The 16,544-nt window shown below is 43.9% G+C and overlaps 1 protein-coding gene across 1 annotated transcript in view; it reads right to left on the reverse strand.

Moving 5' to 3' along the window:
• Positions 1-9,724, reverse strand: part of cpt2 (carnitine palmitoyltransferase 2) — a 17,982-nt gene extending 8,258 nt beyond the window's left edge. Inside the window, exons 1-4 of the mRNA XM_033028500.1 lie at positions 9,391-9,724; positions 6,886-6,966; positions 2,767-2,873; positions 631-1,935 (exon numbers count right to left, since the gene is read on the reverse strand). Of these exons, the coding sequence (XP_032884391.1) occupies positions 631-1,935; positions 2,767-2,873; positions 6,886-6,966; positions 9,391-9,593 (1,696 nt within the window). The 5' untranslated portion in view covers positions 9,594-9,724. The remainder of the gene's footprint in view (positions 1-630; positions 1,936-2,766; positions 2,874-6,885; positions 6,967-9,390) is intronic.
• Positions 9,725-16,544: the final 6,820 nt, after the last annotated feature.

A 16,544-nucleotide genomic window follows, 5' to 3' on the forward strand; every position in this document is an offset into this window, starting at 1 on the left:
TACCGATGTATGGCTAACTGGTCTATAATTCCGTTTTCTCTCTCTCCCTCCTTTCTTAAAAAGTGGGCTTACATTCGTTACCCTCCAGTCCACAGGAACTGATCCAGAGTCGAGTGAACATTGGAAAATGATCACCAATGCACCCACAATTTCTAGGGCCACCTCCTTGAATACTCTGGGATGGAGACCAGGCCCTGTGGATTTATCTGCCAAAAGTCCCAACAGTTTACCTAACTATTTCCTGACTAATGTGGATTCCCTTCAGTTCCTCCCTCCCACTAGATCCTCGGTTCCCTAGTATTTCTGGGAGATTGTTTGTGTCTTCCTTAGTGAAGACAGAACCAAAGTACTCGTTTAACTGTTCTTGTTTCAAAGTATCAAGGTATCAAAATTGAGTAACGAAAAAAAACATAATGGGCTCAACACCCTGCTCTGCAGCAGCAAGTTTCAATGGAAAGTGCATAACCAGACATTAGCTGACGGATTGAATTTGGATGTAGTGTTGGCAACTAAAGTCTGCCAGAGCTGCTGAAAGGTTTATAAACCCAATATCTTTCAACATCTTTTGGAGGAAGAATACAAAAAAGAAAATTAAACTAAATCCATTAAAGCAAGCAAACCTGCACTTACCCATCGCAGCCTCTTTGGTCAGCTGCCAGTGATACTTGGAGCACTCGCCTATCATTGCCTTCAGGTCCGAGATGCTATGTTTTGAAGGTTCCTTCACAAATGCCTCACAGCACTTTTGGGTGTAAATGGTGGCAGGGCGGATGGTTTCTGTACGCCCGTGTTTAAATGCTGCAGTACTGCAAGACTCATAAGTGGGTACAGTTTTATTGTACTGCCTCAGAAACGCCATCTGAATAGTGAGTTGTGCCACTGCATCTGGACTGAGGTTATGTTTTTTTAGGAGCACTTTCCCACCTTTTTTAAACTCAGTTGCGTCCATAGTCAAGGAGCTCACTGAAGTGTTGAATTTCTCTTTAGCATTCAAAATTCCCTCTTTCAGAACATCATCAAGTTTGAACTCGAGCTTCTGCACATTGTGAGAGGAGTCGACTGCTGCAGGCTGTGTTGTAGGCAAAACTGCTGGCCTATTAATCGTGTCTTTGAAAACCTCATTCAGCAAACGCAGGACAGCCACACCATCCCCCCACGAGTGCTCAAAGTTCAGGCCCGCACAGCCATCTTTGGTAAATATGAAACTGAATGACTTGTCATACCAGCGGTTAAAGCCATTTCCATGAAGCATGTTATGGGAGAGCTCGACATGATCCTTGATGGTGATATCATCAAGGCAAATGCAGAAGACAGCACAATCTATTTTGTTCAGCACCTCTGCGTTCCCAGCCTCCAACAACCTCTGTCTTAGCGAGGACCAAGTATCCCGATTCTCACTTGTCAAGTATCCAAGAGGAAATTCAGGAGGGGGACTGGAGTCAGACAAAATATACTTGAAATGTGCCAGGATTTCTGCAGGCTTTGTGATCCTTCCATCTTGACCAATAACGTCAAATATATAGAAATGCCCGTTTCTCATCACCAGCAAGTGCTTGCCACTGTCATTTGTAAAAAGCTCATCTTGAACAGGTCTGGGAATACGAGTGGAGTTGAAGAGTCTGACGTACTGAGACATATCAAGTGGATAGGCATTAACCATGTAAGCGCCATACCATGAAATAGAAGTAGGAACAAAGCGAATGATGTTCTTAAAAACAGCTGTATCACTTTTAGCAGGATTAAGGTGGAATATTTCAGGTGCTAGTATGCCTGCTCGAAAAGTCTTCATGAAACGTACTGCAGACACAGTCATGTTGGCTGCTCTAATCAGCTGATTGTTGTGTGCAGGATTTGGATCAGGATTAAAAGATATAAAGGGATTAAAATTCAGGACAACTGATTCACGAGCACTTAGGTACATATCAAACCATGGTCCTAAAAATAATGAGAAAAAGCATTTTTAAAAGCTCTTAATATATTAAACATTAAAACATAATGTGTCCCACAATTAACTTTTTAGTTGCTTATCCAGTTTGTTTTATGGCATCTTTTTCATTTATCTTGATTTACTCACATAATATAATACAGGCGTTTCTGTTCTCAAGCACTTCACACAGATACCATTCTCGACATATGAGGTTAGCAAGTGTTGGCAAAAGATTCAATTGGCCAACATCAAAGTTGAATTTGTTCCTAGTCAGACAAGCCCTTACCACCTGGGAACACTAACTAATCAAGGTGAAGTTTGCCAATCTTTCCTCTATCCTAATCCAGGTCTTCCAAGGCCAATTAACACTTACACCAAGTCAGAAGTCAACTAACACCATCAAGTCCGAAACTTGAATTTGGAACTTAAGCCAATGACTCAGTCATAATTTTTATTAGAATTATTTATGTCTCAGCTAGCGATGCTGCAATTCATGTAATGAATTTTGTAACAGGGAACATTATGGGAATGATTTTTTTAAAACCAATGAATAAATTGGGACAGTGGTGCAGCGGAAGAGTTGCTGTGTAACACCGCAAGACCTCGGTACGATCCTGACTACAGGTGCTGTCTGTACGTTCTCCATTCCAAGACGTACAGGTTTATGGTTTAATTGGCTTCTATATATTGTCCACAGCGGGTAAGAAAGAACTAGTGTACGGGTGATCTGCGCCGACAAGTTGGGCCTGTTTTCACATTGTATCTCTAAACTAAAACAGTTTTTTAAAAATCGTTAGTTTTGCTCTATCATATCAGATCAAGAAGTTTGAGAACCTCACCTGAAATGTAACTGGTATGTTTGTTTTTTTTGTCTTGAGCCACAAGTTCTTCATGCAATTGTTTACCAATTCCCTGTTCAAAATCATGAGCCAACTGTTCAGTTCTCCTATAATAAACCAAAAACTAAATGTGGGCAGATACGTACATAATCAGTCAAAGCTAGAAGCCAGAGCGCTTTGGATGGAAATAAAATGTTTGATCTATTAAATGCCAAGTCTGAAATCCAAAACATAGACTAGCTCAAGCTGGAACTCATTTCATCAGCTTTAATGAGCCTTTCATAGACTTTTCGCATCACACGTCTCTGAATGATCTGTTAAAAACTAGACAGACCGAGTCAATTGAAAACATTAGCTATTGAAAGAGATTATGCTTCAAGTGTCAGTTGTGACTTTATTTTTAAAGCACGTTAAAATGAATAAGTTAATGTATTAAAATAACATACAACTTTCCTAAATTGATGTTTGCTTCATCTGAAGATTTTGAGGTTCAAGGTGCTAGAAACACTCTGGAGGTTCGTCGATAGCTATTTTTCCTGCACGTCTGGGCAGTGAACCAGTAGGCTAGTCTTCCATCGGTCACTCAGTGTCAAGCCATATTCATTCATAGAATCATACAGCACAGAAATTGCCATTCAGCCCAACTCGCCCTTGCCGAGCAAGATGCCCTATCTACACTAGTCCCACCTGCCTGTGTTTGGCCCATATCCCTCTAAACCTTCCTTTCCATGTACCTGTCCAAACAACCTGTAAATGTTATAATACCTGCCTTAACCACCTCCCCGGCAACATATTCCATATACCCACCACCCTCTGTGTGGAAAAAGTTGATCACTCAAGCATACCAATGGCTGCCTATTGAAATCTCCCGCTACTGCTCAGACTCTGAAAAACACAGAATCAACCAATTCAACGATTGTCGTTTCAAATCTCCCGATGCTGCACCAACGCTAAAATAAACAGAACCGACCAATCCAACTGCTGCCTTTTGAATTCTCATGCTACTGCTCCGACATGTCACTGACATTATGTCTTCACAAAATGTCTGTAGAGAAGCAAGGTCCTTGTGATATCTCATTAACATCTTGCTAACAAGTAATACAGCAAATAGGTTGCAACATTTTCAATTTTAAACTTTAATAATAATCTTTTGTGAAAAATGTTGTTATAAAAGGCAACCATCGTCTTGATAAAAGGTACAGATAGAAATCAATGGTTTATGCTAAAATTACTGACACCATTCCTTAGAGGCTGACAATGGTTTTGTACAATGAGATCCTGAGCTCAGCACACCGGGATGTTCCAGTCCATTCCCAGTTTTATGATCCCAGCTCTTCAGCATCATGTGAAAGAAAAGGGAATCTCTGCCAGTGCTCACATGCTATGATCTCTATCCACTGATCTCCACTGGAAGAAAATGTATGGATTGGTTATGTTTAGACTCGGGTTGGAATTTGAACCACCCAACAAAACATTCAATATCCAAGTTCACTAGTAAATGAAAGGAGAAATTTAAATTTGTACTCCTCACAAGATCATAGAAATGTTTTAATGGTGATGCTTAAGGGAAATCTGTTGGTCATGGAGAATTTTCTCTTGGTCAAACAGTGGCATTTGCATAATTTCTTCTGCACATAATAAAATATTTGAAACAAATAGATAAAGTATAAGAAGTTGGGTGGGGAAGTGGCTAAAGTGTTCTGGATGAGCTTTTTGGGACCAGCAATTACTGCTCTATTAGCTTTAAGATAGTTATGATGAAGACAGGGCAGGCCCGCAAGTTAAAATTCTTAATTGGGGCAAGCCCAATTTTCACGGTATTAGACAGGAACTTGCGCAAGTTGATTAGAGCAGGTTATTTGTAGGAAAAAGAGCGTCTAGAAAGTGGGATGCTTTTAAAAGTGTGTTGACAAGAGTTCAGGGCATGCATGTTCTTGTTAAGAGTGAAGGGTAAGGCAGGTTGGCGTAAGGAAGCTTGGATGACGGGAGAAATTGGGACTGTTCAAAATAAAGAGGCATGGGACAGGTATAGGACACTGGTATAAAATGTATCCCTGGAAGAGTTTTGGGAACTGAAGAGCACAGTAAAGAAGGAAATTAGGGAAAAAAGGGGACAGTAGATCTGGCAGCTAATATTAAGGATAATCCATGGATTTTACAAGTACATTAAGAAAAGAGGGTAAGTAGAGAGAACAGGGCCCCTCAGGAATCAAAGCAGTCATCTCTGTGTGGAGCCACCAGAGATGGACAGGGTCATCAATGAGTATTTCTCTGTTTTTACCATGTAGGTAGACATGAGGACCGGTGAACTTGGGGCAGTCAATCAAAGCGTCTTAAGGACAGTCAGTATTATGGTTGAAGAGGTGCTGAGCGCCAAAGGCCTGGTTCAAGTGTTTACCGTGAAGGTCGAAGAGAAGCAGCAGCCAGAAGCAGCGAGAGCGAGTATTGGCTGGAAGTAGGCAAGTCAGAGGGAAAGAAGATTTAAAAAGAGCGCCAAAGGCTCAGGTTCAAGTAATTTACAAATTAGCCCAAAAGTAGTTGATTAGGTAACAGATAAAGAAGTGCAGCTGTAGCGGAGCGGCCTTGTTGGGAGCAGTCTTGTTGAGGTGAAGTGCCTTGGTGAGTAAAGTGTGAGTCTTTGGCTCAAGATTCTTGGTGAGTAAATTGTGTGTTTGGCTCAAAAGTCTTCGGTGAGGAGGCTGAGGGAAGGAGGCTACACTTGACTCAAAATTTGTGATTTTTTTGTTCACTGAAGAAATGGAAAGCTAGGGACACGGCTGGTGCTTCTGGAAACTACAGAAATTGTGTCCAGGTGCAACTCCTGAATAAACTTGTTGGGGAACTGGAGCAGCAGTTGGATGACCTCAGGGCCATCTGGGAAAACAAGTGTTTCCTGGACAAGACATACAGTAAGGTTGTCACACCATGGATACAGGAAGAGCGAAGATGGGGACTGGGAGAGAGAGAAGTAAACGTGGAGTGCAGGAGACCCCAGTGGCTGTACCTACTGAAAACAGGTACACCCTCTTGGGAGATTGAGTGGTAGCCAAGCCTGTGATTCCAACCCTGGTGCCGAGGCTCAACAGGGAAGAGTTTTGTTAGGCAGAGGCATAGTGGTGGGACACTCCATCGTCAGAGGTACGGATAGGAGATTCTGCGGCAGCAGGCAATACTCCAGGATGGTGTCAGGGTCCAGGACATTTCGGAGCGACTGCACGGCATCCTCAAGAGTGAGGGGGAGCAGCCGAAGGTTGTTATGTATGTTGGCACAAATTATATAGGTCGGAAGAGGAAGGAGGTTCTGCAACAAGAATTTACAGAATTGGGTAGAAGACTGAAAAGCAGGACTTGCAGGGTAGTGATCTCAGGATTGCTTCTAGTACCTCATGCGAGTGAAGGTAACAATAGGAAGATAGGGGAAATGAATGTGTGGCTGAGGAGTTGGTGCAGGAAACAGGGATTCAGATTTCTGGATAATTGGGATATCTTCCGGGGCAGGAATGAACTGTATAAAAGGGACGGGTTGCACCTAAACTGGAGGGGGACCAATATCCTAGCGGGAAGGTTTGTTAATGCTACACGGGAGGGTTTAAACTAGATTGGCAGGGGGGTGGGATCTCGTGCAGGACAGAGGCACGAGAGAGGCTAGAAGTGAGGAACAAGAAAGGGATGATTACCTTGTTGGGGGTGTACTGCAGACCTCCAAATAGTCAACGGGAATTAGAAGATCAATTATAAAATTTCCCCTTATAAATACATAAGGGGAAAAAGGGTAACTAGAGAGAGAATGGGACCTCTCAGGAATCAAAGCGGTCACCTCTGTGTGGAGCCACAGGAGATGTGCAAGGTCCTAAATGAGTATTTCTCCTCTGTATTTACCGAGGAGTAGGACGGAGGAAATTGGAGCAGTGAGAGTGGAAAGATTTAATCTGAGTGGCAACTTTTTCCTACAGGGTATGGAATGAGCTGCCGTAAGAAAGATTTAGAATGAGCTGCCGTAGGAAAGATTTAGAGAGATATGGGCCAAATGCGGGTTGGTGGGATTAGTGTAGATAGGGCACCTTGGTCGGCATGAGCAAACTGGGCCAAAGGGCCATGCTGTATAACTCTCTGACTTACCTGTACTGGTCATTATCTAAAAGTGGTCTCTGTGCATTCAAGAAACGACAGACTGTATCTTGCAGCTTTGGAATTGGTAACCTTTGGGATATAAAAGATAAATTATGAAATAATTCACTGGCAAAGGCTAAACCTAAGGTAATTAGTTAACAGAATTAAATTTTATTTACATCTGCAATTTTCATTTATATACATTTTAAAAAAAAACTTATTAACACCAGGTACAGCTTGAAGGTCCAGTCAATTTATATTTATAATACGTTGTTGTTTAGAATCACAGCCAGAAGTTGATGCACTGACTGGTAGGGGGATGGGGAAGCAGGGAGGGAGGGGAGGGAGGGAGGGGCGGGAGGGGGGGGGGCGGAGGAGGAGGAGCCAAAGATGAAGGTTTGTAATACAGGAGACAGCAATTGGATGGACAAGGACCAAAATCGGGATGGATAGACAGCACAGATTTGTGCTTGGCACATAATACACAAATATATTAGAGCTTTTTTGAAGAGGTATCCAAAAGGATTGATGAGGGCAGGGCAGTGGACACTGTCTATATGGACTTTAGTAATGCCTTTGATAAGGTCTTCGGTGATAGGCTTGTCTGTACGGTTAGATCACATAGGATTCAGGGACAACTAGCTAATTGGGTACATAATTGGTTTGATGGCAGGATGATAAAAGGGTAATGGTGCTTTGGACTGGAGGCCCACGACTAATGATGTTTCACAATGATTGGTGGTGGACCCCTTGTAGGTTGTTATTCATATAAATAATTTGAATGAGAACGTGCCAGGCACAGTTGGCAAGTTTGCGAATTATACTAAAATTGATGGTATTATAGACAGTGAAGGTTATTTTTTTTAAAAGTGGGCTAAGCAATCGCAAATGGCAGTCAATTCAGATAAGTGAAAGGTCGCATTTTGGGAAAACAAACCAGGGTAGTTCACAGCAGTATAGTACATACTAAGTGACTTATGGACTGGTATAGCAAATTTAAAAAACTTAAAGGAAGGGGGTCAAGTTTACGTCTATGAAATACACTCAAATGAGTAACCAACATTATAAATATGTTTTTTCTGTTAACCTTTTGGGAGACCATTCCCATATTTCCATGAACTCTATGATAGTCTGAGCAATCCTTATTCTGAACCAGTTCCTCCATTTCTAGACGCCTCAACCTGGGAAAATAACCCTCCTACAATGAGCTCGATTAGCTCCATGTGGATTTTGATAGTTTCAAAGAGATCAGTCTTTATTCTTCTAAACACCACTGAATGCAGGGCTTGATTACTCAGTCTCTCCCCACACAGAAAGTTGCCGTCCAGCAACCAGCCTGGTGAATCTTCATTGCCATGTCTAGTCCTAGGCAAGGACACAAATATAATTAGACCAGGACATTACTCCTGTACACAAAACGGCCATCACTAGATTACAAATGCTCAAAGTGAACACTCATGCATAGACCAAGATTCTATAGGATCTTTGCTAGTAACATTATTAAATTCAGGAGTCTAATGTATGTGCACACACTCAATCTTACAATCATCAGAACCAGCTCTCCTCATTCTTAGTCATTATTATTTTTATCAGTCTGATGTGCTCTTGACACCATTCATTATAATATGGGGGGGGGGGGGGGGGGAGGGGGTGATTGCCATGTGGAATGATTTTGATTTATTTAATGACTATCTTGTGTACATCTGTAAAAACATAACCTATTCACTATCTGGGGATGGCCTAGGTACTCATAATAAAGACCTCATCAGCATTTCATTTCCCTTCCTAATTGCTTGCCAAACCTGCAATTTGACTTTAAATGACATATATATGTCAATATTTTCTAATATGCCACCTTTAAAAAAAGCTGCTTTGATGCTTTCTTCATTGAAGTGTATTGACTTCACTTTTTACTCATTAACTAGTTGTCACGCTGTTATCCACTTAACTACCTTGTCTGAAGTCCAATTGAAACTTCTTTGCAATCTCATTCATATTACTTTTTCCAATAACAGCACAATTGGAAATAAAACATTTGAACCCGTCAGCCATTGTGGGCCGGCGACCCCAATTCCCTAGTTGTGGCCTGCCAACTGGACATTTTTTGTCCCTGTAGACCACTATTTGCTGTAACCAACTTACAGCAGCAGGAATGGTGATATTCACCTAGCCGGGCAACTATTTTTTAGGTAAAAGTTTAGAATCGGGAACTTCAGAATACATGATATTTGCAACTGCGGTAACTCAGTGAAAACACATCTTTCACTAATCGGGTTACGCGCCTGCCAATATGTCAACACACTGGTCAGCAGTAAAACTAGCTAGAAACTTCCATAACCGCAAAGCATTGAAAATGCAGCCGGCCGTTGTAACAAAATCACGTTTTAAGGATATGTGTGCAGAGATAATTTTGCAATGGCGTTTTAACAATGAACCTCTGGTGTTTTACATGATTCCCTATCACACAATAGCTCGGAGAGTTGCACACAGACCCGGGAAGAAAGTGACACTGACCGCGGGAGACTCTTTTGGAAGTGGTTGGTGGGCACGATGCTCTGATGCAGGTAGTCGGTGTCGGGGCTGGAGCTACTCGCCCGCTGCAGCGTCCATCCGCCGACCGGAGCCCGGGCAATGCACCGCTCGCCTGGAGACGCCGCCCAGCACAGCGCCTTCAGCTTCAGCTTGCGGACAGCCGGAGAAAGCCGCAAGGCAGCCATCGCATCCGAAACCCGTGAATAATCCAAGGAAACTCGGTGTAAAGAGAAGCGCCACCACAGGCGCCTGGATATTTCCGGCACGGCCCGGCCCGGTGCACCGCGGGCAATGGCGATGGGCGGGAGCAGAGGCGTCGCGCGCCGGCAGCGCCAACGGCCGCTCACGTGAGCACAAGAGGCAAGAAGTCTCCATCTTTGGTCTCCATGGTGCAGCCTCTATGGCTCTTTGGTTTCGAGTAGGAAGGAACCGCAGATGCTGGTTTAAACCGAAGATACACACAGAATGTCTCATTTGATGTGGAGAGGATTAGTGGGAGAGTCTAGAACGAGAGGTCAGCCTCAGAATGAAAGGACGTTCTTTTATGAAGAAAATGAGGAGAAATGGCTTCAGTCATCAGGGTGGTGAATCTGCAGAATTCTTTGCCACAGAAGGCTGTGGTGGCCAAGTCAGTGGATGTTTCTAAGGCAGAGATAGATAGAGGTGTCAGGGTTATTGGGAGAAGGCCGGAGAATGGGGTTAGGAGGGAGAGATAGATCAACCACGATTGAATGGCGGGGGAGACTTGATGGGCCGAATGACTTAATTCTACTCCTATTCCTTATGACCTTAAGAAAATGCTGGAGTGATGCAGCATCTCTGAAGAGAAGGAATGGGTGCCATTTCGGGTCAAGACCCTTTTTCAGCCTGAAAGTCAGGAGAAAGGACAACGAGAGATATGGACAATGATGTAGAGAGATATAGAACAAATGAATGAAAGATATGCAAAAAGTAATGATGATGAAGGAAACAGGCCATTGTTAGCTGTTTGCTAGGTGAGAAAGAAAAGCTGGCGTGACTTGGGTGGGGGAGGAATGGAGAGAGGGAATGCAGGGAAGTTAGAGAAATCAAGAATCTTATCTCCGGGTTGTAAGCTGCCCAAGCGAAATATGAGATGCTGAAAGTATAGGGTGATTTCACGAAAGGTCACGAGCGTAGTTCCGCACCCACGTGACCGAAAATTTTAACCGGAGTACATGCGTCACTTCCGGTACATGTTAGTGAATGGGAAAACACGCACTTTCACACCCGTTAAAAACATCGAAAACGGCCCGTTTTTGAGCTGCAATTAACTGTGCCAGTCGGGGTGACCGTGAGGCACAGCTACCTAAATTTACAGTCCAAAAAAAAGATAGAAACTAAGGTAAATTCAAGAGGGAGCTGAAGGTGTCAAAACGGCGGAAGTTGATAGCGGATATTTGCCGTGGAGATTTAAAGATCGAAAACATCGGGAATTATCGCGTTTGCTCGCTGCATTTCATAAAAATTAAGGCATCATTGACTTTTTATCTTTATTCATTTGTTATATGAAAAGTATTAAAAGTTAAAAATCCGTCAGTAAAATTGCAAAATCGCCCATGGTTCTCAGGTGGGTTTTAACATGCAAAATGAAAACGCTGCTGAAGCTCCATTTACCATTTAAATAATCGTAAACTATCAATGCGTTTTGAAATAAATTGATAAATGGGATAATTGTCAGCTGTTAGTTGGACAAAAGCAGGACATTTTATTATTTGCCAAAATATATTTCTCAATGTTTCTTGTTTAAAGTCTGCACAATCACCCAAACTACTTATTTATTTATTTATCATCTAATAACAGACAAGCCTGCAGCATGGAATGATGTCAACAATCCTGATTGGGCACCCACAGTGAGCAGGATAGACAATGTGCACAAGAACGCCATCAACTTGCAGAGCTATAGATGCTTGAGCTGCAACCAAAATCTGCTTTAATACTCTCTTCTTGTTGCACATGCATGGCGTTCCCATTCCTTAGCTTGCATCTCAGTAAAATTTATTTCAAAACGCATTGATAGTTTACGATTATTTAAATGGTAAATGGAGCTTCAGAAGCATTTTCATTTTGCATGTTAAACCCCACCTGAGAACCATGGGCGCTTTTGCAATTTTACTGACGGATTTTTAACTTTTAATACTTTTCATATAACAAATGAATAAAGATAAAAAGTCAATAATGCCTTAATTTTGATGAAATGCAGCGAGCAAACGCGATAATTCCCGATATTTTCGATCTTTAAATCTCCACGGCAAATGTCCGCTATCAACTTCTGCCGTTTTGACACCTTCAGCTCCCTCTTGAATTTACCTTAGTTTCTATCTTTTTTTTGGACTGTAAATTTAGGTAGCTGTTCCTCACGGTCACCTCGACTGGTACAGTTAATTGCAGCTCAAAAACGGGCCGTTTTCGATGTTTTTAACGGGTGTGAAAGTGCGTGTTTTCCCATTCACTAACATGTACCGGAAGTGACGCATGTACTCCAGTTAAAATTTTCGGTCACGTGGGTGCGGATCTACGCTCCAGTGACCTTTCGTGAAATCACCCTATAGGGTGATTTCACGAAAGGTCACTGGATCATAGATCCTCACCCACGTGACCGCAAATTCCAACTGGGGTACAAGCGTCACTTCCGGTACATGTTATTGATGCTGAAAACGCGGACTTTCAAACCTGTTAAAAAACCGTGAAAACGGCCCGTTTTTGAGCTGTAAATAACTGTGCCAGATAATTGTCAGCTGTTAATTGGACAAAATCAGGACATTTTATTATTATTATCCAATTAACAGCTGACAATTATCCCATTCCTTAGCTTGCATCTGAGTAAAATTCATTTCAAAACGCATTTATGGTTTACGATTATTTAAATGGTAAATGTAGCTTCAGAAGCATTTTATTTTTGCATGTTAAAACCCACCTGAGAACCATGGAAGATTTTGCAATTTTAATGATGGATTTTTCACTTTTAAAACTTTTTATATAACAAATGAACAAAGATAAAACATAATGCCTTACTTTTGATGAAATGCAGTGAGCAAACGTGATAATTCCCGACATTTTCTATCTTTATATCTCCACGGCCAATGTTTGCTAAACACTTCCGCTGTTGTTGCCCCTTCAGCTCCCTCTTGTATTTACCTTCGTTTTTCTTTATCTTCTGGACTATAAAGTAAGATAATTGTGCCTCACGGTCACCCCGACTGGCACAGTTATTTACAGCTCAAAAACGGGCCGTATTCGCGGTTTTTAACAGGTTTGAAAGCCCGCGTTTTCAGCATCAATAACATGTACCGGAAGTGACGTTTGTACCCCAGTTGGATTTTGCGGTCACGTGGGTGAGGATCTATGATCCAGTGACCTTTCGTGAAATCACCCTATAGGGGGGGTTGCACGTAAGGTCACTGGGTCATAGGGCTTGATGCACGGAGCCGCTCAATCCATCTGGAGGACATCCGTAACTTCCGGTATATGTTATTAATGCAAGAAACGCGTACTTTCCACCCTGTTAAAAACTGCCAACATTTTGAATTTTTGCGCTGAAAAAAATTGTGGAAGTTGGGGTAAGTGTGAGAGACATTGAACGAATATGCCACAGTCGTTACAGACTTCATAAAGAAATGTGTGGAGGACTGCATCCCTACAAAAACCTTCCGAGTGTTTCCCAATCAGAAACCTTGGATGAACTTTGAGATCCGCACTCTCCTGAAGTCCAGACACAGGGCATTCACCTCCGATGATACAGTGGCCTACATGAAGACCAGATACGACCTTGGTAAGGCCATCAAAAAGGCCAAAAGGGACTTCTGCTCCAAACTGGAGGACGAGACAGATGTTCGGCAGCTGTGGCAGGGTCTGAATGCAATCACCTCCTATAAGGCAAAACCAGGAGGCAGCTCGAATGCCGGTGTAACATCACTCCCTGACGAGCTCAATGCGTTTTACGCACGCTTTGACAGGGAAAATACTGATGTGCCTTACCGATCCCCCATTCGCTGCGATGGCATTTCAGTCTCAGTCACAGAGGCCGATGTCAGGAAATCCTTCAGGGGGGTGAACCCCCGAAAAGCACCTGGTCCTGATGGTATACCCGGTCGTGTTCTAAAAACCTGTGCGGACCAACTGGCGGGAGTTTTTACGGACATTTTCAACCTCTCACTTCTGAGGTCTGAGGTCCCCACCTGCTTTAAAAGGGCATCAATTATACCGGTGCCCAAGAAGAGTAAGGTGACATGCCTCAATGACTATCGACCAGTGGCACTAACGCCGGTGGTGATGAAGTGCTTTGAGAGGTTGATCATGGAGCAAATCAACTCCTACATCGACAAAATCCTGGACCCACTGCAGTTCGCGTACCGCCACAACAGATCAACGGTGGATGCGATCTCGCTGGCCCTCCACTCCGCACTGGACCACTTGGACAACAAAAACTCATATGTCAGGCTGTTATTCATTGATTACAGCTCGGCATTTAACACAATCATCCCCTCCAAACTGGTTACCAAACTCGCAGAACTGGGTCTCTGCGCATCCCTCTGCAACTGGATCCTTGACTTCCTCGTCCACAGACCACAGTCTGTTCGTATTGGTGGAAATGTGTCAGCCTCAATAACAATCAGCACGGGAGCACCTCAAGGCTGCGTGCTCAGCCCCCTGCTGTACTCACTCTATACCCATGACTGCGTAGCGAACCACAGTGCGAACTCCATCATCAAGTTCGCTGACGACACCACTATTGTGGGGCGTATCACTGATGGGAATGAGTCAGAGTACAGAAGAGAGATCGAGCAACTGTCCATATGGTGCCAGCGCAATAACCTGGCCCTCAACACCAGCAAAACCAAGGAACTGATTGTGGACTTTGGAAGGAGTAGGAGGGGGACCCACAGCCCCATTTATATCAACGGGTCGAAGGTTGAAAGGGTCAAGAGCTTCAAATTCCTGGGCGTGCACATCTCTGAAGATCTTTCCTGGTCCGAGAACACTAATGCAATCATCAAAAAAGCACATCAGCGCCTCTACTTTCTGAGAAGATTACGGAGAGTCGGATTGTCAAGGAAGACTCTCTCTAACTTCTACAGGTGCACAGTCGAGAGCATGCTGACCGGTTGCATCGTGGCTTGGTTCGGCAATTTGAGCGCCCTGGAGAGGAAAAGATTACAAAAAGTAGTAAACACTGCCCAGTCCATCATCGGCTCTGACCTTCCTTCCATTGAGGGGATTTATCGCAGTCGCTGCCTCAAAAAGGCTGGCAGTATCATCAAAGACCCACACCATCCTGGCCACACACTCATCTCCCTGCTACCTTCAGGTAGAAGGTACAGGAGCCTGAAGACTGCAACAACCAGGTTCAGGAATAGTTACTTCCCCTCAGCCATCAGGCTATTAAACCTGGCTCGGACAAAACTCTGATTATTACCAACCACTTTCTGTTATTTGCACTATCAGTTTATTTATTCATGTGTGTATATATTTATATCATGGTATATGGACACATTTATCTGTTTTGTAGTAAATGCCTACTATTTTCTGTGTGCTTAAGCAAAGCAAGAATTTCATTGTCCTATACAGGGACACATGACAATAAACTCACTTGAACTTGAACTTGACATGTACCCAACTTCAGAATTCCAAAAGTGAAGCAAAATGAAGGTAAAGAGAAGCGAGAGCTGAAGGGACAACAGCAGCTAAAGTGCTTGGTAAACATGCTGTGCAGATATCGGAATTGAAAATATTGGGAATTATCGCGTTTGCTCACTGCATTTCATCAACAGTAAGGCATTATTTGTGTTTTTTCTTGATTCCTTTGGTATCTAAAAAGTCTCTGGTGATAAATCTGGCTGTAAATTTTTCTTCAGGTGCATTTTCATTTTGTATGTAAAAACCCACTTGAGAACCATGGGCGATTTAAAAAAAATTACAACCAGATTTATCACTTCTGAAACTTTTTAGATGCCAAAGGAATCAAGAAAAAACACAAATAATGCCTTAGTTGATGAAATGCAGTGAGCAAACGGCCAATGTTCGCTAAGCACTCTGGCTGTTGTTGTCGCTCTCGCTTCTATCTACCGTCATTTCTCCTCACTTTTGGAATTCTGAAGTACGCTAAATGTCTCATACGCTTATCCCGATTTCCATAATTATTTACAGTGCAAAAATTGACAATTTCAGCGGGTTTTAACGGGTCCGCTACGCTGGAAACAATGGTAAGTGCTTACCTGCAGTTCATCGCGTGTACTCCATTTGGAGTTGTGTAGCAACAGTACAGGCCATGGGTCGGCACCCGACTGCCGTGAAACCTCCCTATTGCTTGCCTTTCTGGTTGCCCCATTACAGACAGAATGTGGATGCTTTGGAATGGTGCAGGGGAGTTTTACCAGAATAAGCTAGTTCGGTATTCTGAAAACGCAAGGAATCATGGGATTTGTCAAAGGTCCTATTAAAAATCGAACGAAGTGCTGTAGATTCAGTGAGTATAGCTTTTTCAAGTTTGTATTTGTCAGGGTTCAGATAGAGGGGGCAGATACAAGTAGGAGACGGGGGAGACTGGGGGAAGAGGCCGGGAGATGAGGGGGGGGGGGGGGGGGGGGGGGGAGAGACCGCCGGCCGGGGGGGAGGGGGGAGACTGGATTGGCTCTCGGTAGCTACATGCAGAACAGTGCCTCATCCCGAGACATGATCGAACCCATGTCCCGGGCGCCGCAAGAGTTGTCGAACTGCCACTGGACCTTCCCTGGTCGTCCCCCCCCCCCCCCTAATCGAGTGTCCCATTCGCGGCCGGAGGCATCCGAACAGACGGGACACCGGCCCCCAGGCCCACCGCCAGCACGGAGAAGCGCCAACCCCAGCTCACCTCCGCAAATCCTGCCGGGCCAACTGACAGCCCAGACAACACCAGCGGCCCCAGGCCCACAGGCAGCACGGAGAACCAACAGGCCCACAGCCAGCAGCAACTCCAGCCCAACCCCGCTCCAACTCCAGAGGAACCCGCTCACCGATGGGCCGCTATGGTGACGTGCCAGTTCGCCCACGGCCTGGCCGAGCTGCGCTCCCTCAGCCGCCAGCCCATGTACAAGACGTACCTTGCACACCATCAGCTTCTGCCCTACGGTACCCGCTGC

The sequence above is a fragment of the Amblyraja radiata genome, chromosome 10, assembly GCF_010909765.2.
Source record: "Amblyraja radiata isolate CabotCenter1 chromosome 10, sAmbRad1.1.pri, whole genome shotgun sequence".
Lineage (NCBI taxonomy): Eukaryota > Metazoa > Chordata > Chondrichthyes > Rajiformes > Rajidae > Amblyraja > Amblyraja radiata.